Source organism: Naegleria lovaniensis (assembly GCF_003324165.1).
Source record: "Naegleria lovaniensis strain ATCC 30569 chromosome Unknown tig024, whole genome shotgun sequence".
Taxonomy (NCBI): Eukaryota; Heterolobosea; class Eutetramitea; order Acrasida; family Naegleriidae; genus Naegleria; species Naegleria lovaniensis.
Genome location: NW_025407846.1, coordinates 93,449 through 120,578, shown reverse-complemented (window position 1 = coordinate 120,578; position 27,130 = coordinate 93,449). Strand labels below are relative to the sequence as shown.

General features: G+C 36.4%; 11 protein-coding genes across 11 annotated transcripts; 3 read left to right on the top strand and 8 right to left on the bottom strand.

Moving 5' to 3' along the window:
* Positions 1-349: 349 nt before the first annotated feature.
* C9374_005393 (uncharacterized protein) lies at positions 350-646 on the top strand (the record flags this gene model as incomplete). Its single annotated transcript, XM_044695138.1, has 1 exon — positions 350-646. The coding sequence occupies one exon, from the start codon at positions 350-352 to the stop codon at positions 644-646; it is 297 nt and encodes a 98-aa protein (XP_044547870.1).
* Positions 647-902: 256 nt separating this feature from the next.
* On the bottom strand, positions 903-2,993 carry C9374_005392 (uncharacterized protein; the record flags this gene model as incomplete). Its single annotated transcript, XM_044695137.1, has 1 exon — positions 903-2,993. One exon carries the CDS (start codon positions 2,991-2,993, stop codon positions 903-905), a length of 2,091 nt encoding a protein of 696 aa, XP_044547869.1.
* A 3,252-nt stretch (positions 2,994-6,245) lies between these two features.
* Positions 6,246-7,967, bottom strand: C9374_005391 (uncharacterized protein; the record flags this gene model as incomplete). The annotated part of the gene is made up of 1 exon (XM_044695136.1): positions 6,246-7,967. The coding sequence occupies one exon, from the start codon at positions 7,965-7,967 to the stop codon at positions 6,246-6,248; it is 1,722 nt and encodes a 573-aa protein (XP_044547868.1).
* Positions 7,968-8,737: 770 nt separating this feature from the next.
* C9374_005390 (uncharacterized protein) lies at positions 8,738-10,671 on the bottom strand (the record flags this gene model as incomplete). Its single annotated transcript, XM_044695135.1, has 3 exons — positions 8,738-9,153; positions 9,203-9,488; positions 9,553-10,671. The coding sequence occupies 3 exons, from the start codon at positions 10,669-10,671 to the stop codon at positions 8,738-8,740; spliced, it is 1,821 nt and encodes a 606-aa protein (XP_044547867.1).
* A 155-nt stretch (positions 10,672-10,826) lies between these two features.
* On the bottom strand, positions 10,827-12,440 carry C9374_005389 (uncharacterized protein; the record flags this gene model as incomplete). The annotated part of the gene is made up of 1 exon (XM_044695133.1): positions 10,827-12,440. The coding sequence occupies one exon, from the start codon at positions 12,438-12,440 to the stop codon at positions 10,827-10,829; it is 1,614 nt and encodes a 537-aa protein (XP_044547866.1).
* A 423-nt stretch (positions 12,441-12,863) lies between these two features.
* Positions 12,864-14,762, bottom strand: C9374_005388 (uncharacterized protein; the record flags this gene model as incomplete). The annotated part of the gene is made up of 1 exon (XM_044695132.1): positions 12,864-14,762. One exon carries the CDS (start codon positions 14,760-14,762, stop codon positions 12,864-12,866), a length of 1,899 nt encoding a protein of 632 aa, XP_044547865.1.
* A 76-nt stretch (positions 14,763-14,838) lies between these two features.
* C9374_005387 (uncharacterized protein) lies at positions 14,839-19,417 on the bottom strand (the record flags this gene model as incomplete). Its single annotated transcript, XM_044695131.1, has 2 exons — positions 14,839-18,981; positions 19,214-19,417. The coding sequence occupies 2 exons, from the start codon at positions 19,415-19,417 to the stop codon at positions 14,839-14,841; spliced, it is 4,347 nt and encodes a 1,448-aa protein (XP_044547864.1).
* A 583-nt stretch (positions 19,418-20,000) lies between these two features.
* On the top strand, positions 20,001-22,339 carry C9374_005386 (uncharacterized protein; the record flags this gene model as incomplete). The annotated part of the gene is made up of 2 exons (XM_044695130.1): positions 20,001-20,814; positions 20,871-22,339. 2 exons carry the CDS (start codon positions 20,001-20,003, stop codon positions 22,337-22,339), a joined length of 2,283 nt encoding a protein of 760 aa, XP_044547863.1.
* Positions 22,340-22,459: 120 nt separating this feature from the next.
* On the bottom strand, positions 22,460-24,103 carry C9374_005385 (uncharacterized protein; the record flags this gene model as incomplete). Its single annotated transcript, XM_044695129.1, has 3 exons — positions 22,460-23,076; positions 23,148-23,185; positions 23,265-24,103. The coding sequence occupies 3 exons, from the start codon at positions 24,101-24,103 to the stop codon at positions 22,460-22,462; spliced, it is 1,494 nt and encodes a 497-aa protein (XP_044547862.1).
* A 592-nt stretch (positions 24,104-24,695) lies between these two features.
* On the top strand, positions 24,696-24,941 carry C9374_005384 (uncharacterized protein; the record flags this gene model as incomplete). Its single annotated transcript, XM_044695128.1, has 1 exon — positions 24,696-24,941. One exon carries the CDS (start codon positions 24,696-24,698, stop codon positions 24,939-24,941), a length of 246 nt encoding a protein of 81 aa, XP_044547861.1.
* Positions 24,942-26,400: 1,459 nt separating this feature from the next.
* On the bottom strand, positions 26,401-26,697 carry C9374_005383 (uncharacterized protein; the record flags this gene model as incomplete). The annotated part of the gene is made up of 1 exon (XM_044695127.1): positions 26,401-26,697. The coding sequence occupies one exon, from the start codon at positions 26,695-26,697 to the stop codon at positions 26,401-26,403; it is 297 nt and encodes a 98-aa protein (XP_044547860.1).
* Between the last annotated feature and the right edge of the window lie 433 nt (positions 26,698-27,130).

Sequence of the window (27,130 nt, the reverse complement as noted above, 5' to 3'; positions counted from 1 at the left end):
TATAATTGAATTGTTTTCGTTGTCTTGTTCCTCCGATGATATTATCCATTGAAATTTCAGAAGAGTAATTGGAATATCCCTTATTGCTTCTTGTGCAGACCATTGTTGTTGTGTTGTTTGATTGTTCAGATGTTTTCAATATTTGTTTTGTTGTTGATTTTCAAATTCTCACATTTTCATCATGAATTTATTTTTGAATTTGTTTCCAGTATTTTGTGAATTTCCATCACAAAGGAGATTCCAACAAAAAATGGATGACAGCAAGCTCAATAAATACTCAAGCCAAAACATCTCGAAATTCAGCAACAAAACAAATTACTAACACAACACAATAATAACGACAATAACAATGGTCTCAAGAACATCACCAAACGATTCCTCATCATCTTCATCCACTGATAAAGTACCAACAAAGACGGAATGGGTCCGATCCAAACCCATTGATATTACCAAACGATTACCTAATTTTGATGTTGATCCATGCAATGTTGTGAGTGGAACCCGAAGAAGAAATAATGTGGATTATCACGTTTCAAATTTAACTGGAATGCAAGTCACAGTGAAACGATCATCGAAAAATACTTTGGAAAAGAGAGCCAATTCATCTCACTCGAAAATTACAAAATCAAGAAAGATGAAAAAGTGAATAAATAAATAATAATAATCTAGAAAATACATGTGACTGTTCAAAGTTATACTTCTCAAAGGATGTGGTGCCTTCAATAAGTGCCAACTTTTATGATACGAGCGAGGCAAAAGAAAAAAACAAAATGAATGACTTGAAACAAGCATGGTGTGGAAGTTTGGAGATGGCAGGCAAAGTTCGCAATCGAATGACTCCTCATGTTCCAAAAACATCACTGACTAGTCCTTCTTCTCACAAATTTATCTCTTTGAACGTGTTAGTCGACTTTTCGTACAATGAGTGGCCATCCAACTTGTACTACAACAAAGGTATGAATGGTCTTGCCTTTGTTTTTCTCATTGTTTGACGCATGTTGTTCTTTTGCTCGAATAACAGCATTATTGAAAATGTCTTCTACGGTTGTTCGTTCCTGGTTTGTGATAATCTCTGGTTGATGAAGAGGAATAAATGTAGAATTCAAGGTGGCGTTCATGGAGAGCAATTGTTTTTCATCTGCATATAACAAATCCTCAAACTCACTCTTAAATGCAACTGGAGTGATGGGTTCATTATAGAGAGAGTGGAAGTTTTCATATTCTTCCAACGAGTCCAACTTGATACGGGTAAATTCAATAATGATTACATTATTCAATGTTTCGATTAAAACGCTTGATCCATGTGGGAGAGGTTTCATTCCACCAATTTGTGTATATTCTCTGTTTGAAGTCAATTTAAATAATTTAGAGCTGCAAGCGTTCAGAGCAGCCTCAAAACTTCCTTGCAGACCATCTTCCGGCATTGTGACATCAAATACTGGATCCAATATAAATTCTTTCAACAATTGTTTCAATCTGTCTTCTGTTGGATCATTGATAAATCTTTCAATGTAAAGATTGTTCATGCATAAAATATCAGGAAGGCGATCTAAATATTGATGTTTTGCTATTTCATTTGGAACAACTAATGTACCTTCACCAAATAAATTAAATGGTAATAGAGTAAGCATGCCATGATAATACATAAAGGATAGTAAATGATTCCATACTGTTTTGTTAGAGACATATGCTATAGGTGGTTTAAGAATGTCTTTAGGGCTGGGATAGATGTCAGTATGAGGGTATCCAAGACCGAGGAAATCAACCATGTTTGTTGAAGTACATCGCTGAAGGATAGGTTTAAAAATTTGAAATTCTAAAAGAGCGTCAAAAACACTAGAGCCTATTTTCACATTTTCATCCATCATGTCACGAACGGTAGGGTTCTTTCCTTCAATAACATCACGACGGAAAGTATTATCTCGTATCAGCTTTTTTAGAAAATAAAATGAAAGTTGTGGATTGAAAAGAGGCTCTACTGAACCTGGAAAATAAAAGCCAGCATAGTACTTGTACATGGCTGAGAGTACGTTATGTTTATGGTCTGTGTTTGAAATACCAATGTCATTCACAGCCCTTTCTAGATCTTTTTTGGAAAATCCAACCGCGTCATTGAATTGTGATGTGTGTGAAATATCTGTGGCGAATTGTCTACCAAGAGAATCAAAAAGCAAAAGTGGTGTAATACCAACAACTAAAGCTCGAAAGTCAGAATTGCTTGATGATTCTTGTTCGATGCGCTCAAAGAATGATTGAATTGGAGAAAATACAGCATCTCCTGTATAGTTTAAAGGAAATTCCAACATGAATTTGTGTACAATTCTGTCCGATTCGTCAACTAGAACCATTAATTTCATCTTGTTTTCTCGGAAGTACGAAACCAGATTATCGAATGATACAAGAGCATCATGTGGATCTAGTATAGTGGTACCATCTAAACCATAATCCAACAAAAAATGTTTTATGTCAACATTAATTTTGTCGTATAATGATTGTTTGATGCTGTTTGATATTCCTTTTCCATTAGATTGATAATATGCATCAAGAGTGATTGATAAATCAAACCTTATTACATGAAATTGATTTTTCAATTGTGTTTGGTGTTTTGGGTGAGCAATCCACAGGCCATCAAACAACTCTCCGAACTCGTTTACCATTTTGATGTCGTAATATGCTTCCAACATTGTCAACAGTAAAGATTTGCCCCATCTTGGAGGACGAGCAAAGAACAATACATTACCACTTCTCTCTAAAAAGGGTATTATATGAGTTTTGTCGACATAGAACCGTTTTTCTCTTCTGATCCTTGGGAAATATGATTCCCCGTAAGGAAAATGAATGGGAGATATTTCATTTGGCTTGAACGTTGTTGAAAATCGTCGGATACTATGATATTGAGCACTACTATGGGAGAGGAAATAAATATTTAAATGTGATGATGATGTTGAGCAGGAGAGCGTTCTTCGAGCACACATGAGAGTGCGTTTCATCATTTTTTTTATTGATAAGGGCCCCTAGTTAGTTTCAAGTTTCCTTAATAAATTTTTTTTATTAATACAATCGTACGAATTGTTTATTCGATTACAGCTGTTTTCGATTTCAAAAATTCTTCTCATTATTTTTCAGAGATCTCTTAAATCCCGCTCTTGAGGATGATGGTACCTACTTTATAGATAGACCTAGTACTCATTTTGGATTGATATTAGATTATTTGAGAGGTCTGGATGTTGAAAAGATAATCGGATTTTTGAATGAAAGGGAATTATTGGGACTTTGGGAGGCAGGCTTTTAAATTAAGGGGGTTTTCATCAATGCCACATATTGTTATCGAAATCAAATTGGTTTGTGAAAGTTTCGAGATGAAACAGCTTCCAGTAATCGAGGAGATCATTCGGAAGTGAAAGCATTTCTCAACGATTGGAAGAGAGAATGAAAGAAAAGCAATTTGCGTCACAAACTCTCTCAAATTTTTATCATAAATTTAACACAGAGAAGGGTGTTGAAAGAATGGAATATTTGGATAATATTCGAGAAAATCGATTGGAAAAGAACAAACATTTCAAAGATGATGTTTGTGGGAAAGGTCATAATGAGGCAAAAAATCACTAAAAGTGGCATCGAAATCATCCTCAAGATGGATTTTATCAATTGAGAGATATGCTGCGAGCTTGAAGGAAAAATAACCTTGAGTTTGGAGCTGTGAAACATGTTGTTCAAGAAATGTGTTTTGAAAGTCGCATAATAATCTTTCTCAAGTTGTCAAACGAGATGCCATTTTCAACAAGTTAAAAATTGTTTCTTTCTTCCAAAAATAGAAACAGGTTTGAAGTTAAATTTCAAGATAGAGAAACAGAATGTAAAGCAAAGTGGCTAGGGGGAGCGCGGTGGGCTCATAACCCACAGGTCCTAGGATCGAAACCTAGCTTTGCTATCTTCTTTTACTTTTCAGTTGCTTTTGGTTGGGAAACTTGGAACAGGTCGTTTTTTTTACAGTGACACGACAAGAAATGGTGGCAGAAATAGATATCATTTTCGAACAGGCAACAACTTGTGAAGCAAACATCTCTACACATGTTTCTAAAGATCAAAAACTACTTGCTTAATCTCAACAACCTTGGCAGTATCTTGAAGGATTAAAACTGTTGTTTTGGATAAATGATTGGCTACGGCCATATCACGATGAATGCACCTCATCCCGTCCGATTTGAGAAGTTAAGCATCGTCGAGCTGCATCAGTACTGAGGTTGGAGACAACTTGGGAACCTGCAGTGCTGTAGCCTTTTTTGTTTTTAAACGCTTGTCTTGAAGAGTTCGTCTTGGTTTGAGATGTTTAATAAACATTCTTGTAAGCATACACCCTTATCTTGAAGAGTTCGTCATGGTCTTACATGCATGATTTTGCCCAAAAGCAAATGAAGAGTTTCAAAAACAACGTGGTCATGTTAGGTCAAAAAAAGAAGCCGTTTTTCGTATAAGCAGCAACCATTGGATATTTAGCCTTTTTGGTTTTTTAATGTTAAAACTTAAAGATGATAAACCCTTATCTTGAAGAGTTCGTGACTGTTTGAGATGAGGTCATCTAGTTGCCGATCGACACCAGCTCCCTATGTACATAAGCAAATCAAAATTACACAACACGGTGTACGGTTCAGCTGGTGTTGAAAAGCGTCCTCTAATTGGAATCTTTCTCTTATGGCATTACATGGACGGAAAGCCTGCCAGGAATATAGCGACATTTCCGCTACAGTCTTTGACTGAATGAACTGCGAGCTTCAAAAGCGCGGTTAAACACTTTTGTTTTTGTTTAATGAAACAAGTGGTTGAAGATGTAAATGAAGAATTAAACATTTGCTTTTATTTTGTGAACTTCTTGATGGAATTCAATACAAGACATGTGGTTCTGTAAAAGTCCTAAAGTCGCTTGTTGAACTGGAAGTTCTTGACGGAAGCATTTTCAGAAATGCAGTTTGAGACAAATCACTCGATGTTTGATAATAACACAACTGTTCCGCTATGTGGTCCATATTTGAGCTCAATAAGCAATTTATAAATTATTTGTTTTTTGTTGACTTTAAAGCTGAAGAAGGGACAGTTTTTTGCATTGACTTGAAAATCCTGGTCGGAGATGTTTATTCAAAGTTCAAAATCTTTTACAACATTGATTTCAAGAAATTAACCCTTCTTGAAGAGGGGATGTGAATGAAACGATCAGTTTGGTGGTGGAGAGTGGTTGCTGTTAGCTCCCTTATTTAGATACATTTTAAGGAAGCATTGTCACAGCTTGTGTGATGTTGCAAGTCCTTTGTGAACTATTTGTTGCATCACAAAGGGCGTGACAACAATTCTAATAACATCTGCAGATGAAACATGACTGCAGTTCGTTTCTTTTTTTGTCCACTTGTATAAGAGAACAGTGAATGGAGTGACTATTTATTGTGAAGTAACTCTTTCACGATCTTTGGTGATGAAACTTTGTCACTAATTTTTTTAACTTTCCCAAACAGAACTCTAAATTTACATATTTCATGTTTTCGCAAAATTAATCGTTCGTGAAATGCTATCTTCAAGAACCAATGGTCATCATCAGCAGTTGTGGATGAACATTTTATCTTCTTGAGAAGAGAGAGAACTCAAATTACATTGAGTGAATCCAATTGGATTTTATTTCACAATTTACAAAATGTTGAAAAATGTATGATCGAATTTGTTTACACATGAATGAACCTTTGCAGAATTAAAAACATTACTTTTGGTCAACCAAATGACTATGAGAAGGAAATGAACAGGTTCAACGGGACAAGTATTTGGAAAATTATTGTTACTCCACTGACCAATATTCATTAACTCAACCTATTTGAATGTTTTAATATGGACGGGATGCCTGTCATCCTTATTGAAATCAACAAGTCACCTATTCTGGACTTTCGATATTTGTTGATGTTTTCTCCTTGAATGTTTTAATATGGACGGGATGCCTGTCAGGAATATGACGACTCTCCCGCTACAACCTTTGGTTGTATGAACAGTGAGGTGCAAGAAATCAGGACGATGTTCTTGAAGTTTTGGTTGGAGAGACAATGAAACTGCACACCACCTCTTGTTTTATGGATTTATAACATTCATTGTTGAAACCATTAGTTTTGTGGTTTTTGAATATTTGAGTGATCAGACTGTTTTGAATTTGAACTTTCACAACTCTCTTTTTGAACAGACTGAGTTGAGTTTGAAAAAATGATTGACATTTATTAACATTCAATCATGGAAGCAATCATCTTATTCGAAGCTGAAAGTCGTTGCAACACTTCATTCAAATCCTGAATGCAAAATATTTCAATTTGTTGAAACATGTCCACGCTCACGTCTTGTGATGATGCCTGCAATAATTCCTTTAACGTTTGATGTGTCCTTGCAATGTTTGGAATATTAATTTCCATTGGAGAAGATATTGTCACGTAAGTATTCACAATAAATTGACCCATCTCTCTTCTCTTTTCCTTATTGGAAGTCTTTTTAAATCGTTGAATGTCAGACCAACACAAGACAGCTTCTGGACAATAACTTCTTCTTGCAAAATCGAGCATGATTTTGTAAGATTTCTTATTTTTCAATACTGTTTCGACGCTGCTGTCAGAGAGAGTGGTGTCTTTTCGTTCCAAAAGCCATTCTCTTCGAATTTCATAGAAAACGGGTAAGAGAGCACAGATAACGAGATCGACAGCTAAAAATCCAACCACGCTAAGTAAGTAAGGGACATAATAATCGGTCAAGGTAGCCACAATGGGTATGTATCCAGCAATAACAAATCCTAAAATAGCAATAATTTGACAAATGACAGCAACTAGAGTTTCCTTCTTAATGTTCCAAGTATCACGATCTGAAATAAAACACAAAATCAATGCAATCACCTCAAATGCAATATACACAATAGCTTCCACTAAAATTATAACCAAAACACTATAAGTCACAATACATCCATGTCGAAATTCAAAAAATCCAGATGACACCAACGATCGTTCTCCTCGTACAGCATACACAATTTCATCTGCACCTCCTACAATGAGCCACAACATTGTTTGGAAGAGAAAGACTGCACTGAATGCAACCACCACAAATTTGTAACTGACCATAAATTGATAAAATTTGAGAATTCTCAATTCGAGAGGAGTGGCGAATTTTTTCATGGGAAGTAAATCTTCATCGACCAAGTCGGCACCTTGTCCTGTTGAGGTTGATTTAAATAAATTTGAAAAGCTTGAAGCAGTTGAGGATGGAACACTTCCAGAGGAAAATGATGTCGTTGTTGGTGCAGTGGCATTTGACACTTGATGCCCTTCACTCGTATACGAATGATTCTTATTCAAAATTCCACCTTCTTCCACATGCATGTTCGAGGGATGATTATCCTTCATATTATTCATCTGAACAGCAATTTGCTGTTCTTGAGAATCTCCAAATATTTTCGTTTTTAACAAATTCAATCGAAATTCAAAAAACATTTTCAAGCATCGACATGTGGTTGGCATGGTCACGACAGGTCCACTCACAAAGAAACACAAGGAATACAAGGCACATGGGAAAATCTTTCGACCTATAATAATTCTCATGCAAAACACAAACATGAAAAGAAATCCAGAAATCATGCTTGTAAATAAATGTCCCAAATTTCGAGCCATGACATGTCCCGAATGACGTTTCCAAATTAATCCTATCGTGACAATTAACATCAAGAGACAATACAGAATGACGAAAATGAGCATGATGGAAAAGGACACATAGGTATCTGGACAAATATCATATTCAATGATGGGATAGACTTCTCGTGAAGTCGAGTTGAGTAGAAAAAGATTGGGATGACATTCAGTGACATTGGTTTTTGTGATGGGAGTATTTGAAGATGAATTGTTGGAGAGGGAAGTGAAAGGTCGCCACATGTCATTCCAAAAAGTGAACGAGTCATGGATGATCATTTTTGATAAAGATGACACGAGTTAGGAAGATTAGTAGAAGAATAGAAAAAGTAGGGAGTGTGTATTGGATTGGATAAAATGTGAAAGTAGTTTGAAGGCATTAGCACCTGAGCGAGTTCCAGTATGGTTCCCAGGTTGCACGTGTGAATGAATGTTTGTTTTTTTTTTAATATAATCGTCACGACATGTTGCTGAATCCATGTCATTCTTTTGCCTCACTTGGTGATCTTTTGCGAAGAGGCTACGTTAATGAGCAATATTGTTAAACTGAAAATAATCATGAACTGCAAATGTACATGGTGAAGGAGTTTCTATCAAATGTCCCGCACTCACTCTTTCTATTGAAACCATGACCTTTTTGTCCTCTGTTACGAAATAGAGAAAGAAAAGAAGCAAAAAATGAGCGAATCAGTGAATCAGCGAAATTTGGAAGAATTTGTGTGAAATTAAATCAAGAAATATTGAATGTGAGTCATGTTGCGCATGCATAAATAATGGACTTGTAGACTCATTCTTCGCAACTGTTGATGTATTTGGACATCTGGATTGGGAGCTGTTGGTACTTTTTTGTGAAGGTAGATTTCACAATGTGTGTTTTCTTTCTTATAGGAAGACCCATCGTAGCGCTGTTAGAAATATCTATGTAATTACAGTGGTACGAGAATTGCAATTTACGGTTATGCTTGAACTAGCCTTAGTAACAACAAGATTCATGCAAAATTAATATTCATTCGTTTGGATAATACAATAATTTATTAAACAGTAGTTGTTTAGCCATTGGTGTCGCCATCTTCATAGCTATTGCTCTTGTGTTTTGGAATAAAGACAAAATCATCGCCGACTTTTGGTAAACCAGCTAGTTCTGTCAATTTGACCCAATCCTTGCAATTAGAGGATGCCATGAGTGTCTCTAATTCATTTCTACCAACATAGGGTAGAGGTCTTTCATTTAACTTGATGGGAAGACGTTCTAGTAGTCCAACAGGAATGTATCTGTAAAGAAATGAAAGCCACTCCAACAAGAATCGACGAGTTTTGCTAATACCAATGTCATCTGCTCCATAATGATCCAATCCATATTTAACAAAACTTTTTAGCATTTCCAATCTTTCAGATGCTGTCACATCAAGTGTTTGTTGCATTTCTATTTCCTTGAAAATCCATGGCTTGATAAGAGCTCCACGACCTGTAACATAGTTTAGATTACATAATTGCAATAATGTTCAACTACTTACCAATCATGAGTGTGTCAACCTTGTCAACATGCGCATACCAGTCTTGATAAGAATAAATGTCTCCATTTCCAATGATTGAGACTTTTCTACCTGATTGTTGGGAATAATTGTTAACAACTCTGGCACAATCATAAATATAATCATAATCAGCCTCCTTGGTATATCTCATTTCTCTACTTCTACCATGTAGTGTCAATGAGTCAACTCCACATTCACACAAATCTGCCATTAATTTGTGTGCAAAATTCTTTCCAGTTTTAGCACCTGTTCTCATCTTTACAGAAACCTATAAAAGTGAAATATATATTACCATAGTTGTAAAATGATTCACACATCACCAATCAACTTACAGGAATGCTCAATACCTCTTTCATGCCCCTTACAATGCCCACTAATTTCGTTCTCTTTTCCATCATACCAGCTCCCATTCCTTGAGAACACAAAGAATTCACAGGGCATCCACAATTCACGTCTACGAAATCAATGTGTGGAAATTGTTCATCGATAAGCTGGGCAACTCGAGTCATTGTAAATGCATCCTTTCCTGCCAATTGTACTCCAAAAATTTTCTCAGATTCATGTCTTCTCAATAGTGAAATGTCACCCCTTTCTCCTTTCAAAATTGCTTGTGCAAGAGCCATTTCACCAATTGTAATTTCACATCCAAAATCTTTGCAGATTCTTCGGAATGGTAAATTTCCAACAGTTGTCAACGGAGCAAGATATGTTTTTCTCTTAAAGTCAACTTTTTTAACCTCTTTTGGATGGTATTTAGTTTCCTTGTAAGTCAGAATATTGAACTTTTCTTGCCATTCTTCAACATTTTCACCTCTTTCGATCATCTTTTGTTTTGCAATTTGTTGTTGTCTTTGTCTAAGAATGTTTTCTTCACTATTTGCTTTTGATCTAATATCAGCTTCCTTTTTAACAAACTCTTCCACATGTTTAGTAATTTCATCTGCCTTTTGGAAATTATAAGCCTTCTTTCTCAACAACTTGACAATGGAATGATCCAAAAAGTTGTATTCGTCTTTGGGTCGAACCGCTGTTGATGTCCCTTCATCCTGCTCTCCATTCTCTTCAGGTTGTTTTTCCTTTTTCTCTTTTTTAAGAGCTTCTTTTGTTCGATTATGAAAGCTTTTTGTTTTCTTAGCCTTGTTCGGATTAATGTTAGTTTCCTCTTGTAATTTTCTCTTTTTTTCCGAATCATCAACAGTTTGCGTTTCATCAGTGTTGCAGGAAGAGGGAGTGGTTACTGCAACAAGGCTTTGCTCCTCCGATGTTGTTGTGTTGGCTTTCTCGGGATTGTTGTTGAGTTGTTGCTGATGCTTTTCGACAACAATTAAATATTCGGCCTTGATGGGCGCAATTCCTTTTCTTCTATTGTCATTGGTTGATGATGCAGCAGTGGTGGCTACTTCAGTTGTGGTGTGTGATGATGATGACGGCAATTGGTCGTTATCGAGCATTTTTATTTGGTGCAAAATTGGAGTGCATTCGAATTTTTGTTGAAAGTCTTAACTTTGCGATATGAAGAGTGACACAGAGCGTTCAACTCCAGCTAAAATTTGCATCTTTTTAATTTTGTAAAGAAGTATGAACTTAGGTGTTTATTCAATTTAATTTAGGCAATGAAACAAACGGTGGTAATGTCATCAAATTTTCCACCAATGAATCTGAAACCACTGCCCACAGCAAATGGCGTTCTTGCATTTCTGTCAAGAGAAACAGTTCTTGCATGGAGGGTAATGCGTTTTGCCAGTTCATGCGATTGGAGTGGGGTTGAAGCGTTTGAGCCCTGAGATGCATCAGCAAACACGTTATCTTGTAGGTCAATGATCACAGTGCCAATGTCTTCAGGGAACAAGTTATCCCAAACTCCATCGGTTGCCATAACAATTACATCTTCAGGTTGAAGAACAATTTCTTCATTTACAGCATGTTCTGGCAAGTCATGATAAGCAGTACTAATTTCTGCAGGCACAACTCCTAATTGGAAAGGACAATTGAAATAGTGCTGTCTCTCTTGTGTAACAAAGATACAAGCACCGTTTCTGAACACTGCACACGTCGAATCTCCTAAATTCGACGTTCTCAAAATGTTGTTCTTCTTGTCAAAAGATGCCACACAACATGTTGTACTGCCTGCTTGAACTTGTTTTTCATTGACAATCATTTCATATGCTGCTTGCATGATTTTGTTTGGGTTGGACAAAAAACTTGGATTGTTGATTTCTCTCTCACAAATTAATTTACAGTTGAGCATGAGCTGATTGCTAATGTGTGATGGGTCGACACCTTGGTCAATCCATCCTCCCACACCATCAGCAACACCAATGATGGTAAAAGATTCATTTTCAAAAGTAAAGAAAGCATCTTCACCACATTGTTCTGTATAGTCGGAATCATCCAAAGATCGTGGAGGAGCATATTTCTTGCCAACTCCAAATCCACATGCTTGTTTTCGTGGTTCATTTACAAATGGAGAATCGGAAGGAGAAGTTTGGGAAGTACTAGATGGTTTTTGTTGTAACCATTGTTTTCTACACAAATATTGTGGTATACTTGTCGTGGATAACCTAGGAGAAGAAACACTGGTGGTATTTAAATTCTTGTAGGAAATGTATTGGGGAGAAGCCATTCCAAGCAATGATGAATGGAAATGTTTGAAAAGGTTAGAAGAGGGGGATGTTGCAGGTGAAATATTGCTCCAAGAGCTATTGCTGCTCGGACTTAAACTTGGAAAAACTGAACGAATAAGTCCTTGAGAATGACCCAAGAGCTTGGAGGCAGGAGCCAGAATACTTTTTGCAGAGTTTTGGAGCATGTCGGTGGCACTCGGTAAATCGGAAGCGAGAGAGGATGATGATGGCTCTCCGTATTTTTCTTGTTGTGTTTTTGAGTCTTCCTCATTGTAAAAGCTACAACTGCTCCGAGAAGTGTCCTCATCTGACGAGGTGCTCTCGAAATCCATCGCCGTAGATTTTGAAAAATCAATATGGCTCATGTTGTCTACATCCGAGTTGCTTTCTTCCTCGTCTATTAAATCAAACAACGTTTCAATATATTGGGGATGTTGTTGCGAGCCAATATCATTTTCTGAATGTTGTTTCATGGCTATTGTAGTTGCATACTCTGAAGCACTAATACTCTCAGTACTACAACTACTGCTAGTAAAACTTTTGAATTGTTTGTTTTCAAATGCTGGTTGAACTATGGCGGTACACTCCGAGGACATTGTGCAGGCTAATGGGATCAAAATTGATGGGAATAAAGTGATTACAGATGAAAAGAGCAATTCCGAACTGTACGGTAGTCTTGTTTGTATTGAACGTGATGGAGATAGTGTTTAGATTACACGAGCGAATAGAGAGAAACACTTTAAAAAACAATAACAAGTGTTGCGTCTTTTTTTTTTGAGTGCCTTTGAAAACTTTGAACTACGAATTTAATTTTAGATAATTTTGATGGCGCAAATCATCCTTTTGCTGGAATGGATTGAAGGTGACAATAACATAAGCAAAATAAATTGTTCAACAAGCAACTGTTGTTAGTCGAGAGTGTTTCGTCACAGTAGATGGCAAAACAACTCCAAAGTCAAACCTGTCAAGTAACATGTTTCATGTCAAAATGAACCACGTTCTCCAAAAGTACTTTGCATTTATCGCTGACGATTAAGGATGAAATATTGACCATTGATCCAATATACAACGAAACTAGTTTCTGGTTGTGTACAATGCTTCAACTCTTCCATCAAAGTAGTATCAGTCACTCGATCAATAACATCCATGCAAAGAACAAGATTGCTTGGCTGTTCTCCAATTTTCTCTTTCCAAAAGTTCTGTATTTGAGAAGGAGATAAATAACGAAAAGTCAACAAGTCGCATAAGCCAACAAGCAAGATCTGATTAACATCTGGTAATATCCTAAATGTATAGGTGTACTCGTTGATACTAAGCATATTTTTGACTCTCAATTCTTGTTGTTGCATCAGTTTGGTTTCAAGAAGGTCCACTATTAATTTCTCAGCATGTTCATCAGTGATTTTTGTACCATGAGAAGCGTCCAAAATGTGAATCTCGTTATTTTCTCTGTATATCGAATAGAGTGGGTATTTGGAATCGAAATAATTGAAAAATAAGTCTAATGAGTCTTTCGAGTTAAATTCGAGTTTTTCAACGGCTTGAAACTTGTGTTCTTGACTCTGAAGAATGAGAGAATTGTCCAGTTGTGTTTTAAGAAACAAGGGTGGCGAACAGATCACTCGTTCCTTTTTCATGTCTATCAACATTCCATTGCATTGTTGCTGAAAAGCGTTCATGTTTGAAGAAGGGTCAATAACTCGAAAACAATTTAAAGAATTGTCAATAATGGATACTGAGATATTCTTCTGAACCTTATGGGTCGTACTATCTCTGTACTCGTTCAGTATCTCAAAACAAGTAGCAATATTTTCATACATATAGTCTAAATCTCTGTACATAAGGTGTCGAGTTCTTGGATCTCTTTCAACAACCATTCTTTTGGAATAGAGCTCAATATTTTCAAGTTGCGCATCCGTTTGAACCATTTGAAAGGTAATAGATTTGATAATGTGTAAAAAGTCTCCTTCTTCTCCCGCAGTTTTAGCATCTAATTCGGTGGATTTTGTCTGTGTTGGTTTTGTTTCAAAGAGTTGCTGAATCAATTCTGGAAGATCTTGTGTTCGTTGTTTCTTTTTTAACTGTCTAAAATTTTTGAATAAATTGTGATCATCAAAACCATGATTATTGAGCCATGTTCGTAGGCCTTCTTTGTCTAGAGGTGTTTTTAGTTGTTTTGATCGAAATTCCTTTTCCCACAGAATGCATTGTTTACAAATTAAAGAATAGACAACAGCTTGTACGCTCTCAACTCTTTTCATGAAATGTAACGACTTTAAATTGGATTTCATGTTATCGTGATACATCAAAGTCAAGTCCTCTTCAATATAGCCATGAATAACATTCATACGTTCCAATAAATCAGTTACTAGATCCAAATTTTCAGTTCCAAGGAATTCCTTCATCACTTGTTGTTGTCGTATTTTGGCTTTGTGAATTCTACACACTCTTCCAACCATCGACAAAATTTGTCTCATGCCTCGCGTCATCTTTAGTACAATGTTTCTCTGAACAAAATCTTTCACAGGACACTCATGTTCTTGTTTGTGCAAGTGATACGTTAATTTAATCTGATTATTTATCGCATCGCAGGTTCCTTTAAAACAATCCACAACAATTCCTCTCTCCGTATCCACAACAATTAAATTTCTATTTTCATATTGCTTATTCTCAACACAAAATTGAAAACATCTCTTTTGACTTGGTAATCGAGTTCGTTTGGAATTTGTTAAAGTTGAATCAATCGGAATCCAATAAATAACATCTCTATCAATCGAATCTACAGATCCATGAATCACAAAGGGAAATTTCCGTAATTCGTCAAGGCTCCAATATTCCTCTTCGCCATTGCCAGAACTGTTGTTTTCATCTTTCAGCCGATGAAGATCGGTATCGGATGGAAGACTATTGATGAACATTTTTTTCTTTATTAAATAATAAAGACCCCTTAAAAGTGGAATTTTAATTTTGCACTCAATTGGTGAATTTCAAAGTTTAGAGATCAGTGTTACTGATAGCATTACTTAACTCACTTTGAGTGGATCTTGGACTGCTACTGGTAGCTGTTTCTGTATTGCTATTTCCATTTGTGAAATAGGTCGGTAATGAAGAAGCAGTTGGAGGAGTCCCAACTGGTGATTCAGGTGTTCTTCCAGATGTTCGACTTGTGAGAGGAGCTGAATTGAAATCTGCCAATCGTGATCGTCGCATTTGTAATTCTTTAAAGGTCACTTCACCTTCATAGACATTCTCAGGTCGAGAACCAAAGGTAATGGAAGGAGATCTTCGAGGTGTGTCAATTTCAATGTTCTTCATTTCTTCTTTCATAATTTCAACCACAGAGCTGTAGAGATCACTTCGTAAGAAACGCTCGTAGGTGTCAATCATTAAAAGTTCGGTCATTAATTGAACAGAATAAAACAGCTCTGTGCGAATAGGATCTTCAGCGTGATTGTTCTCATGACGAAGTAATTCCGTTTCGACTTCTCGAGCAGATTTTCGATTAATATTCAATTCTCGTTCACCGTTGGATTGTAAAAATTCGTCGAATATTTTTCGAGCTTCTACTAAACGAGTGTCTGGATCTTCAATTTGTTTGTAATTTTCAACACGAAGCCAAAACAATATATTTTCCTCTGATTTTTCTCGCTCGCTGTATGAAATGAAAAATGGTAAAAGTTTTGGATTTGTTCTCACTTGAGCGAGTTCAATATTGACTTCCTTGTTGTCATCCTGTGAAATATTTGCTGCTATATTCAATGAAGTGTTGTATCGGTAATTCAAAAGGATTGGCTGGTCAGTTTCTTTCATTTCTCCAATCTTTGCTACCGAGACAAAATCTAAATATTTGCTTACAAAATCAATAATATCGTCATCCGAATAAGCAAAATCTTCTCTGAACCATTGAAATATTTTTGACAAGTGAATGGTGTTTGAATCGACGTCCACTTTGGTTTCTCTTTGAACATATTCTCGAGTTGCCTTTTCAATCTCATATTCAAGATTATCTACAGAGAAGAGAAGGAAACGGGGTGAGCTCATATCTGCACGATATAAACAAAAGTGAATTCTTGGATCAAATTCTGGAATTCTCAAATTATTCAATGCACTGAATACAGAATTGTCCTCCGTTCCTAACACTTTCTGTTTAAATTTGGAAGAAATTTGGTTTTCTCTCTCCAAGCTACTGAAATTACCACTTGTTTTTCTACTGTACTTTTCTCCACGAAGAACTCCATGAGCAATATCATCAAGTGACAATTTGTATCTTCCAATCAAGTACTTTTTTTGATGGAAAAATCGTTTTCTGAGTAAAAAATTTGTTGGTTTTCCACATCGCATCAGTGCATGAAGAACCATGATATTGTAAATGTTCATAAAGAAGCATTTTCTAAAGTTTGTATCTACAATGGTGTTTGGATCTACTTTTTGTAATTTTCTCACTTCATCCACCAGCATGGCATAGTGTTCACTGAAGGCGAATGCTTGATAATCAAATATTGGTTTTGATTCATATTTAGCGCTGAGATCGTAATGAATTTTCATTTCCTTGCCAAGTTCTGTCAATGCTCGATACACTGAAACAAAGGAAGCTTGTGGCTCAAACACTCCAATTTTTGACTCGTCAATATTCAACGTATTTTTGCTTTCATATTCTTCATAGAAAATGTACAAACTTGTTGAATTGTCTTCAAAGGTTGGATTGAATTCTTCAACATTCTTAAAGATCATTCGATCCATCATTTGTTGAGCAAAGCATACAGCATCCAAACGTAAGAACTTTCCAGATCCTTTTTCCATGATCCAATTCACAAGAGCTTCTCCTGTGAAGGCCTTACTATGATTTTGTTTGAGTTTCGAAATTAAACCTCCCACTCGTGGTAAATCTTGTTTCAATCTCTCTACAAATGTTCTTTCACTATCTTCAAAGTTGTAAATGGTGGTAGTAATGTCATCGGTTGGATCGAATAATGGATTCGTTGTGCTGTACTCTTCTTCATAGAGAGGATTTTTCTCAATAAATTCTTCTTCATAGAGAGGATTGAGAGTTCTTTCACTTTCTTCAAACAAATGATTCATTGAGACTTGTTCAAATTCATCAGTGTTGAAATCGTCAGCATCGACATAGGTCTCTTGAGATAACATGGCTTCAAATTCCTTGCTACCAATACTTTGGAAAACTTCACGGAAATCCCATCGATTTTTTCTATAAGTTTCTAGGACTTGTTGTTGACATTTGTAGGATGCCTCTGCTTTTTTCATCGCTCTCTTGCTCATTCGCTTCTTGTTGATTTCTAAAATGGACTTGACATTGTCATGATAGTTATCGAAATTGGTATTTCTAAAATACCGAGCATAATCTTCATTCTTCCCAATTTCCACATCCTTGAAAACATTTCCCATTTGAGCAAAAACAGTACTTGATGAGCTTAATGGACTCAAAAATTTGCCACTACTTGGTGTGCTTGGCTCCACCTCAATATCTGCCGTAAAACCCTCCAAAACTTGTAATTGAGCTTGTGACAGTGGCTCGTCTTCGTCTTCCATGATTGTAAAGTCATCTTCCGTATTTGTGGTGTCTTCTTCATTTGTAATAATTGAACTCAACATTGAACCTTCTGTCATTTCATTTTGGTAGTGACCTAGGAGATGATTGGAACCCTCCTCAGTAGAGTGGTCACTGCTACTATGTTCGTTCGAGCTTTCTTGAGAGTGAGATAATAGAGTTGGTGTTCGTTCCTCTTCTTCCAACTGAGAATATTGATCAACAAATAGTTCAGGCAACGCAAGGTTGGTTTTTGTTGATGATGGCTGAATGACATCAATTTTTACAGTTATTCTGGAGGTGGTAAAATTTTCCTGTGTTGAATTCAATGTGACAGTTAAATGTCGTTGAATAGTAGTTGTAGCATCCACAGTGGACTTGTGACGATCTGTTTCTGGTGTTGGAACAGTGGTCACTACTAATGGAATTGTTTTCTCTTCAATTGTTGGTGTTGTTGTAATTACTGCATGATTATTATCAATGGCAATTTTTTCTTGTGTAGTTTGGGATGGAGTTTCGATGGTTGGAGGAGTAGTTATTGATCCCACAGACGACGTTATTGCTGAAAAAGTTGTTGATACATCTTGATGGCTTACTGATTCCTTCTTTTCCATTCGATCTATAACATTTGTAACAGCGTGTGACTCGTCACCGATTGGATGCAAGCCCTGTTGTTGAGCTAGCTCTGGAGATGAAATTCGAGAAGAGCATTCAGACGAAGATGTAGAAGCTGGAGTGAGTACCAACTTAATGTCATTGAGAAGAGTATCAATTCTACTGTTCTCCAAAACACTGCCTGATGGTTCTATGGAGTGTTTCTTTTCTTCGTTGGTTTCAACTATAGTTGTTGTTGTGACGTTTTCATTCTTTTCTTCTGCTAAAATAGATGTTGTTTGAGCAGCGTCCAATTTTTTCAAATCCAAAGAAAGGTTCAAGTTATTGACATGTGGCACTTGCTTGTCATTGGTTCGTCCTGGTGCTGTGGTTTCAGTATTACTATTATTTTGTTTTAAATATCGATCTAATTGAGGACTCGACTGAGTATACTGATGTTGATAATATGAAAATGATCTTCTTTCTCCACTCGTGTTTCTCGAATTTCTCTTTTGAACCATTGAAGGGCTACTCGAATGAGCTGCAGATGCTTTCTGAAACATGGCTGTGAATTTTAGAATGGTTTGACTCACTTTTGAAGTGCTCACACTACCACTTCCATAATTACTATTGTTATTATTGTTATTGTTAGTATGATTATTCATCATCAATTCAGAAGGATTCACAGAAAGCATACTTTGAATAGCAGAAGAATTTGACAAGTAGTGTTCATCGTCATTGCTGGATGAAATTAGTAATGGCACTTTTCGAAAAGTGGTCGTGCTTGTTGAAGGTGTTGTTAATGTTGTGGAATAATTGTTGTTGTTGTTTGATGAAACAATTGAATCTTGATTGTTTCGGGAAGAGATGGATTGAGAAAAGTCTTTCATGTTGCGATTCATGTTGGAAATGCTGGAAGTGAAAGTGGAAGGGCTGGATTTGTTGGAGGTTGTGTCATGGACAGGAGTGTTCTTGTTATTCTTGGGAGTGGTTGAGGTCTATATTATACATGACATGTGTCAGTTGCCAATGTGATGATCGTACAGTTCATCCACATGCGATATCATCAGAAACGATACATCATCCATGTTCAATATCGCAATCATCATCAACCAATCAATTCAATATTTCCAAGAACGTGATAATGATGATCCGTTCATGAATTCAAACCAATTTCATCATGATTAACCATTCCAAATTAATAACATTTAACCACAAGAACAAACATACAGTATTCGTAATGCAAGTAGCCACGGAGTGTCTTTTAAATAATGCAGATGACTTGGCACTTTCTTCATGTTTTCGGATGGTTGCTTCCCATATTTGTTTGAGTTCAGAGACTCTTGGTGTGAGAGGAGTGGAAGTAGAACTACTCAATGAAGTTGTTGTAGTAGGAGTCGATGTGGTGTTCGTCGTTGGAGGAGATGAGTTCATGATTGTTATGGCGATGTTGCAAACTTGTTGGTGTGATAAATGAAAAACAGAAATTTAGACCTTTGTGAAAGGAGGAATGGTATCAAAATGATGATGGATTTGGGGAATAAAAAGGAGAGGGAATGATGATGAAAGGATTTTTGTTTGGTGTTGTTGTTTTGTTGGTGATTCTGTGCCTGTTGGTGATGATCAAAATTAAAATCAGTGCAAGCGCCGTTGACGCATGACGTTTTGAAGCAGATCAAAAAAAGCAACGTCGAGTTGAAAATGCATGAAAACGTATTAAAGTCAAATCGTTCTTTCGATGTCGAACGTTCTGAATGTGATCACTCATACTTGGTGATTGCTCGTTTGGTTCTCTTTTGTTATTTGAGAAACTGAAAGAGTTTTCCAAAGAAAATAATTGAAAACCGAAATTACAAAATATCGGAGAATCTGAAATATCAGAACGTTGAGGTTTTGATAGATTAATTCCACTCCTTCTCGTTATCTCGACAATATCTCTTTTGGCAACAGTTTTTGTTTTAGAATGAGCACCAAAAGCATCTCAAGTTTTTGATTCATGTTTCTGAGGATTAAAAAAATGGCCCGACGAAAGAAACGAACCACTTCGACCCATAACAACAACAACAACTCTTTTTCAAGTGCCGAAGAAGAAACAATAGAAGTTGAAACTACAAACACAACAACAACGACCGAAACAGGATCAACAAATAATTTGTTGGACCTGGGAGAAATTTCGGAGAGTCAGTCTCATGAAGAAAGAAATAATCATCATCTCACAAAAGATAATGAGCCTCATCATCCAAATACCCAGAATAGCACACACTTCATGACCACAAATAATACGAGCTTGTATGATGATGAGGATCAGCAACAAACTGGTTTTTCAATGAGTGATCCATCGTCAATATTGTATCATCTTGATGACCATACTCGACACTATCAAAATTCCGAACATGATTCCTCGTCTATTTTACAATATGGCAATAATAACGATACCAAACAACCTCAATTTTCCACCACATCAGGTGCACGATATATTAACCCATACGATAATATGGAAGAGGAGGAAGTGATGAGCACTCAAAATAATTTCATGTCTTCATCTTTACATGATTATAATGATGAAAGAGAAGAATCAACTCCAAACATTGAAACAGAACATCCGCTGATTGAGTCGAAATTTAGTAGCGCTCATTCAGCATTAACACCAAACCTGGACCCTGTCACACCCTTAGAAGCTGAGGAAAATTTGCAAATTGAAACAGGTAGACCTCAACCTTCTCCTTTACGGCAAAGAAGCTTTGGAATGAAGATTTTTGACCTATTTATTGCATTCTTTCCATTTGGATTCATTTCATTTGGAGGTCCTGTTGCGAACGTTGGTCTTTTAGGTGAGTTGTATTTCGTAACGAGCAATAATCATGACATTTAATGATTTATCTTGTAGAGGAACAATTTGTTTTTTCCAAAAGATGGATTTCTGACAAGGAATTTACAGAGCTGTTTGCACTTTCTCAGGCCATTCCTGGTACAGCATCCACTCAAATAATTGTAGCAATTGGTACTCTCTACTTGAATTCTTATTTAGGAGGAATTATCGCATTTGTTTTATATTCACTGCCCAGTGTTACTATTTTATTAATTGCTGGTGAGGTAGCCAGTGCCATTTACATTCCAGCAGAAATTCCCGAGTGGGCTGGCAAATTAATTAATGGATTTTCGTGTGGAGCATTAGCAATAGTTATCAATGCTGCTTGGAAATTGACACAAACAGCAACATCTCCAAGCGCCAAGTTACACGTCAGTACCACCTTATTCAAAGTGTTAATGGTATTCGCTTGTGCTCTCTTTTTATTAGTACAAAAAAATTGGATGATGGTCGTTGTGATGTTTTGTGGTGCCTTCTCAACAGTCATGTATTCATATTTTGAACAAAACTTTATTTTAAGAAGGATGAAAGAACACATTCCACAAGAAGAATTGCAAAAGTTGGAAGAAATGAAAAACAATCCCTCTGTTCCAACATGGAAAAAGATTCTTAAAAAGTTTTACATGTACATTTCAACCTTTTGGAAAAAACGTTTAGAACAGCCAGAAAACGACTTTTCTGACACTGCTTCTACATTGAGCTCACAAGAATTTCCAAAAACTCCAATCGAACTGCACAGTCAAAGAATTATCATCAGCACTAACAATAATGGATCACAAGAAACTCCTCAGAGCGAAAGTGAGCAAGTTGTACAGCCAAGAGAACCACTGGTGAATAGAATTCGAAACTTTTTCTCAAAGTTTGGAAACGACAAACCAATTTCTGGAGTTATAATGTTGTGCTCGTTCTGTATTATATTTTTACTGCTTTTTATTGTGAAGCAATTTACAAAATGGAAGTATTTGGTACTTTTTGAGGGTTTCTATCGTATGGGTTCAGCTGTTTTTGGAGGAGGTATTACAATTGTCCAAACTATTCATTCAGAATTTGTCACCAAGCAACCTCTCATCACTCAGGAGCAATTTACAAGTGGCTCCGACTTGATGAACTCCCTTCCTGGTCCCTTATTTAACTTTTCTGCCTTCGTAGGAGCTGTTATTGGTGGCTGGAAAGGTGGTTTAATTGCATGGTCTGCTCTCTTCCTTCCAGGATTTTTCTTCATTTGGGGATTGCTTCCGCTGTGGAGAAAGCACCGAGAAAATCCAATGACGCAGAAAGTACTTGCAGGAATTACCGCATCAGCAATTGGATTTGTGTATGCTGCCATTTTATTGTTGTGGAAATCGGCAGTAGGAACCAATGTCAACGCATCTGTTGCTGTTTTGTTGTCGTTATGTATGCACTCAGTGTATTCAATTCCACCTCCAATTTCAGTTGCCGTTTCAGGAGTATTAAGATTTTTACTTTATCTTATTTTTAAGGCATAGCTTGGACGCTTAGTAAATGATTAAAGCTTTTTTTTATTATCATACTCATGTTGTTCAATGATTTTTATTCAATAATTTAAAAAAGATCAAAATTCGTTATATATATCCACTGCTTCTCAGTTACTCATCAAGCAGTCTCTTGATGATAGCAATGTAGTGCACAATTGATTCCAAATAAACTGATTCGTCAAGATATTCGTTGTGGTCATGCAACAACACTTTGGTATTTGGCATGAAACTGTAACCGATCATATTGATGCCCAATCTTCTTGGATAACGAGCATCAGTTGCTGCTGGGAAAATTCTCAATTCAGTCTTCATTCTGTCATTGACAATGTTTAAGAATTTCTTCACAGTTGCATCTGTAAGATCAGTAATTGGGTTAACTTTAGGCTGTTCAATAAATCTGATGGTTCCATTCACATAATTGGCCCATTCTTGGAGCATGGCTTCAGTTTCAACCAAGTCAATATGTGGAGGAATTCTCATGTCGAACAATGCAGTTGCAGTTCTTGGAATGACATTGGGATTCGTGAAATCTCCAGTCTCTTTGCTTGTATGACCTGCTCTGAGACCAGTCAAGTTAATAGTCACCACTGTGCTTGGTTGTGATTTTTCTCTGGGGTTCTTGGTTTGCAGTCTCATTTGCAATTGTTGCTGTTCTCTGAGCGGGAATACCTTATCACGAAGCAATTTGTGAATCTTTTCAGTGCTGGTATCCTTGATAAATTGAGAGCCTGTTTCAATGAGTCAATTTTAGTAAAATCGTGTTAAAACAAATATCTCCAAACTGTGTTTCTATACATACCATGTCCAACATTACCGACAGCAGTAATTTCAAACCACCTAGATTGTTGTTTCATGTCACACATAGGATTGTTACCACAATATTGTTACAATAATATTCCACTACTCTACTACTTACCACGCAACATTTTCACCATAATAAATTGGAATGACATCTTCATTTTCTCCACTGGCAAGTCCTTCATCCAATCCAAAAGTGATATTCAATTCGCTCATCATTTGTTTATCGTGAGACAAACATTCCCATCCATCAACTGCACCAATTTCTTCGTCAGCAATAAAAACGACTTGCAAGTTTCTATCAGGTTGATATCCAGACTGAACCAATCGGTCAATGGCTTCCAAATATGCAGAACCAACACATTTCATATCTTGTGCTCCACGAGCATAAACTCTTCTTCCAGTTGATTCTTCAACCATTTCAGCATCAAATGGTGGATACTTCCACTGATCTTTATCGACGGGCACAACGTCTGTATGACTATTAATCATAATTGATCCCTTTTGTGGACTCTTTCCTTTCCATGTCAATATGAATGAAGGCTTCTCAGGCTTGCACGAATAAATATAATATTTAATTTGATCATTCTCCGCAACTCTGAGACGAGGAGAAACTTGACGCTCAACCAATTCGTTTTCTTTAACATTGAAAATTCTTCGTGTCCAATCTAAAAGGAAATCAACCACTTTGGTATATTGTGGTTTTGGTTGTTGTGTAGGAACTCTCAAATATTCCTGAAATCGATTCATGATATCATCTCGGAGTTTGGAATCTTGCTTCAGAACGTGTCTAAATTGTTCGGCGAGAGGATCTTCCTTCTTGATACTTGTAGCAGAAATATCAACCATCGGATCAGCCTCCAATTGTGTTGTTGTTGAGAGATTGGCTTGAACCATCAACGCCATCCAAGCGAAAAGAGCAAACACGGTGAGAATTAAAATTCGTTGTGCTTTCATTTTTTTTGCTTGTTATGATCGTCTTTGAATCTTATGCATTCAGTTCAGAAGAGAGATGTTGTGAAAGTTCAAATTCACAATCATCCGATCACTCAAATATTCAAAAACCACAAAACTAATGGTTTCAACAATGAATGTTATAAATCCATAAAACAAGAGGTGGTGTGCAGTTTCATTGTCTCTCCAACCAGAACTTCAAGAACATCGTCCTGATTTCTTGCACCTCACTGTTCATACAACCAAAGGTTGTAGCGGGAGAGTCGTCATATTCCTGACAGGCATCCCATCCATATTAAAACATTCAAAGAGAAAACATCAACAAATATCGGCTCCTGCACATGAATTTTGCAAAAGTCCAGAATAGGTGACTTGTTGATTTCAATAAGGATGACATTGTTAATTTTGCCTTATCTGCTATAATCTCGGTCAGTGGAGTAACAATAATATTCCCAGTTGAACTTGTTCATTTTCCTATTCATTTGGTTGATATTTTTAGTTCTTCTAAGGTTCATTCATGTGTGGCGTGAACAATCATGATAAAAACCATTCACTCCAACCTTCATACTGAATCTTAACAACAAGAAAAAAAAACATGCAACTGTTTGTCAAGACACTGAATGGTAAAACCATCACATTGGATGTCGAGTCCAATGACTCGATTGAAAATGTGAAGAGTAAAATCACAGATAATGAAGGAATTCCTGCTGATCAGCAGCGTTTAATAAATGCTGGAAAACAATTGGAAGATGGAGAAACAGTTTCAGATTATCACTTGCAAAAAGATTCCACCATTTATCTCGTGTTGAGATTGGGTGTAGGAGTTGGGCGAGAGAAATAGTGAAACACGGCATCCATCATTTCAACAACATTCGATCATACACTTTTCAATATTTTGTTAATAAAATCCAATTGGATTCACTTAGAAGTGCTCACTTGAAACTTTTTCAAATAAATAATTTGGCTCTTGTAATTTGAGTTCTCTTTTCAAGAAGATAAAATGTTCATACACAAGTACTGAAGCTCTACATGGTCTGAAATATGTACAAAACAATGTTGACATGAGCTAAAAAAGATGAAATCCACTCGCAACCTTGCAGAGCAGGTAAGACAGTAATCACAAAGTCACAAGCTTCAATCATCAGTCATGAGAGGCATCTTGAATTGTTGTCACGCCCTTTGTGATACAACACACAGTTCACAAAGGGCATGCAACATCACACGCGGTGACAATGCTACTTGAAAATGTATCTAAATAAAAGCGTTAACAGCAACCACTCTCCACCACCAAATTGATCGTTTCATTCACATCCCCTCTTCAAGAAGGGTTAATTTCTTGAAATTTCAATGTTGTAAAAGATTTTGAACTTTGAATAAACATCACCTACCAGGATTTTCAAGTCAATGCAAAAAACTGTCCTTTCTTCAACTTTATCAAGCTGCTGTCACAAAGGATGGCGTAAAAAAGAATGTTTATTAAACATCTCAAACCATGACGAACAAAACCATGACGAACACTTCAAGACAAGGGTGTATGTATCTTACATTTAAAAACAAAAAAGGCTACAGCACTGCAGGTTCCCAAGTTGTCTCCAACCTCAGTACTGATGCAGCTCGACGATGCTTAACTTCTCAAATCGGACGGGGTGAGGTGCATTCATCGTGATATGGCCGTAGCCAATCATATATCCAAGACATAAGTTTTAATCTTTCAAGATACCAGGTTGTTGAGGTGGGTTTTGATCCTTAGAATGTATGGAGCTGTTTGCTTCACAAATTCTAACCTGTTCAAAAATGATATCTAATTATGCAACCATTGTTGTCACTACACTTTCGTGGCAATGTAAAAAAAAACTAAATTGATAACAACATATTCCTAAAGCAAATGAAAAGTAAAAGAAGATAGCAAAGCTAGGTTTCGATCCTAGGACCTGTGGGTTATGAGCCCACCGCGCTCCCCCTGCGCCACTTTGCTTTATATTCTGTTTCTCTATCTTGAAATTTAACTTCACAATTGTTTCTATTTTTGGAAGAAAGAATAATTTTTAACTTTACATCTCGTTTGGCAACTCAAAACACATTTCTTGAACAACATGTTTCACAGCTTAGAAAGATTGCTTTTCATTCATTCTGTTCCAATCGTTGAGAAATGCTTTCACTTCCGAAATGAGTTTTCAGAATTGATTTTATCACTCGTGTCATGATGACAAGTTGACACTTATTGAAGGCACCACATCCTTTGAGAAGAATAACTTTGAAAAGTCACATGTATTTTCTAGATTACTGTATTATTTATTTATTCACTTTTTCATCTTTCTTGATTTTGTAATTTTCGAGTGAGATGAATTGGCTCTCTTTTCCAAAGTATTTTTCGATGATCGTTTCACTGTGACTTGCATTCCAGTTAAATTAGAGACATGATAATCCACATTATTTCTTCTTCGGGTTCCACTCACAACATTGCATGGATCAACATCAAAATTAGGTAATCGTTTGGTAATATCAATGGGTTTGGATCGGACCCATTCAGTCTTTGTTGGAATTTTATCAGTGGATGAAGATGATGAGGAATCGTTTGATGATGTTCTTGAGACCATTGTTATTGTCGTTATTATTGTGTTGTGTTAGTAATTTGTTTTATTGCTGAATTTCGAGATGTTTTGGCTTGAGTATTTATTGAGCTTGTTGTCATCCATTTTTTGTTGGAATCTCCTTTGTGGTGGAAATTCACAAAATACTGGAAACAAATTCAAAAATAAATTCATGATGAAAATGTGAGAATTTGAAAATCAACAACAAAACAAATATTGAAAACATCTGAACAATCAAACAACACAACAACAATGGTCTGCACAAGAAGCAATAAGGGATATTCCAATTACTCTTCTGAAATTTCAATGGATAATATCATCGGAGGAACAAGACAACGAAAACAATTCAATTATAAAGTCATGAACCAATATGGAGACGATCATGATGAATCAGAAGTGATTAATTATTTCTCTTCACGACCCTCTCACAATACTTTGG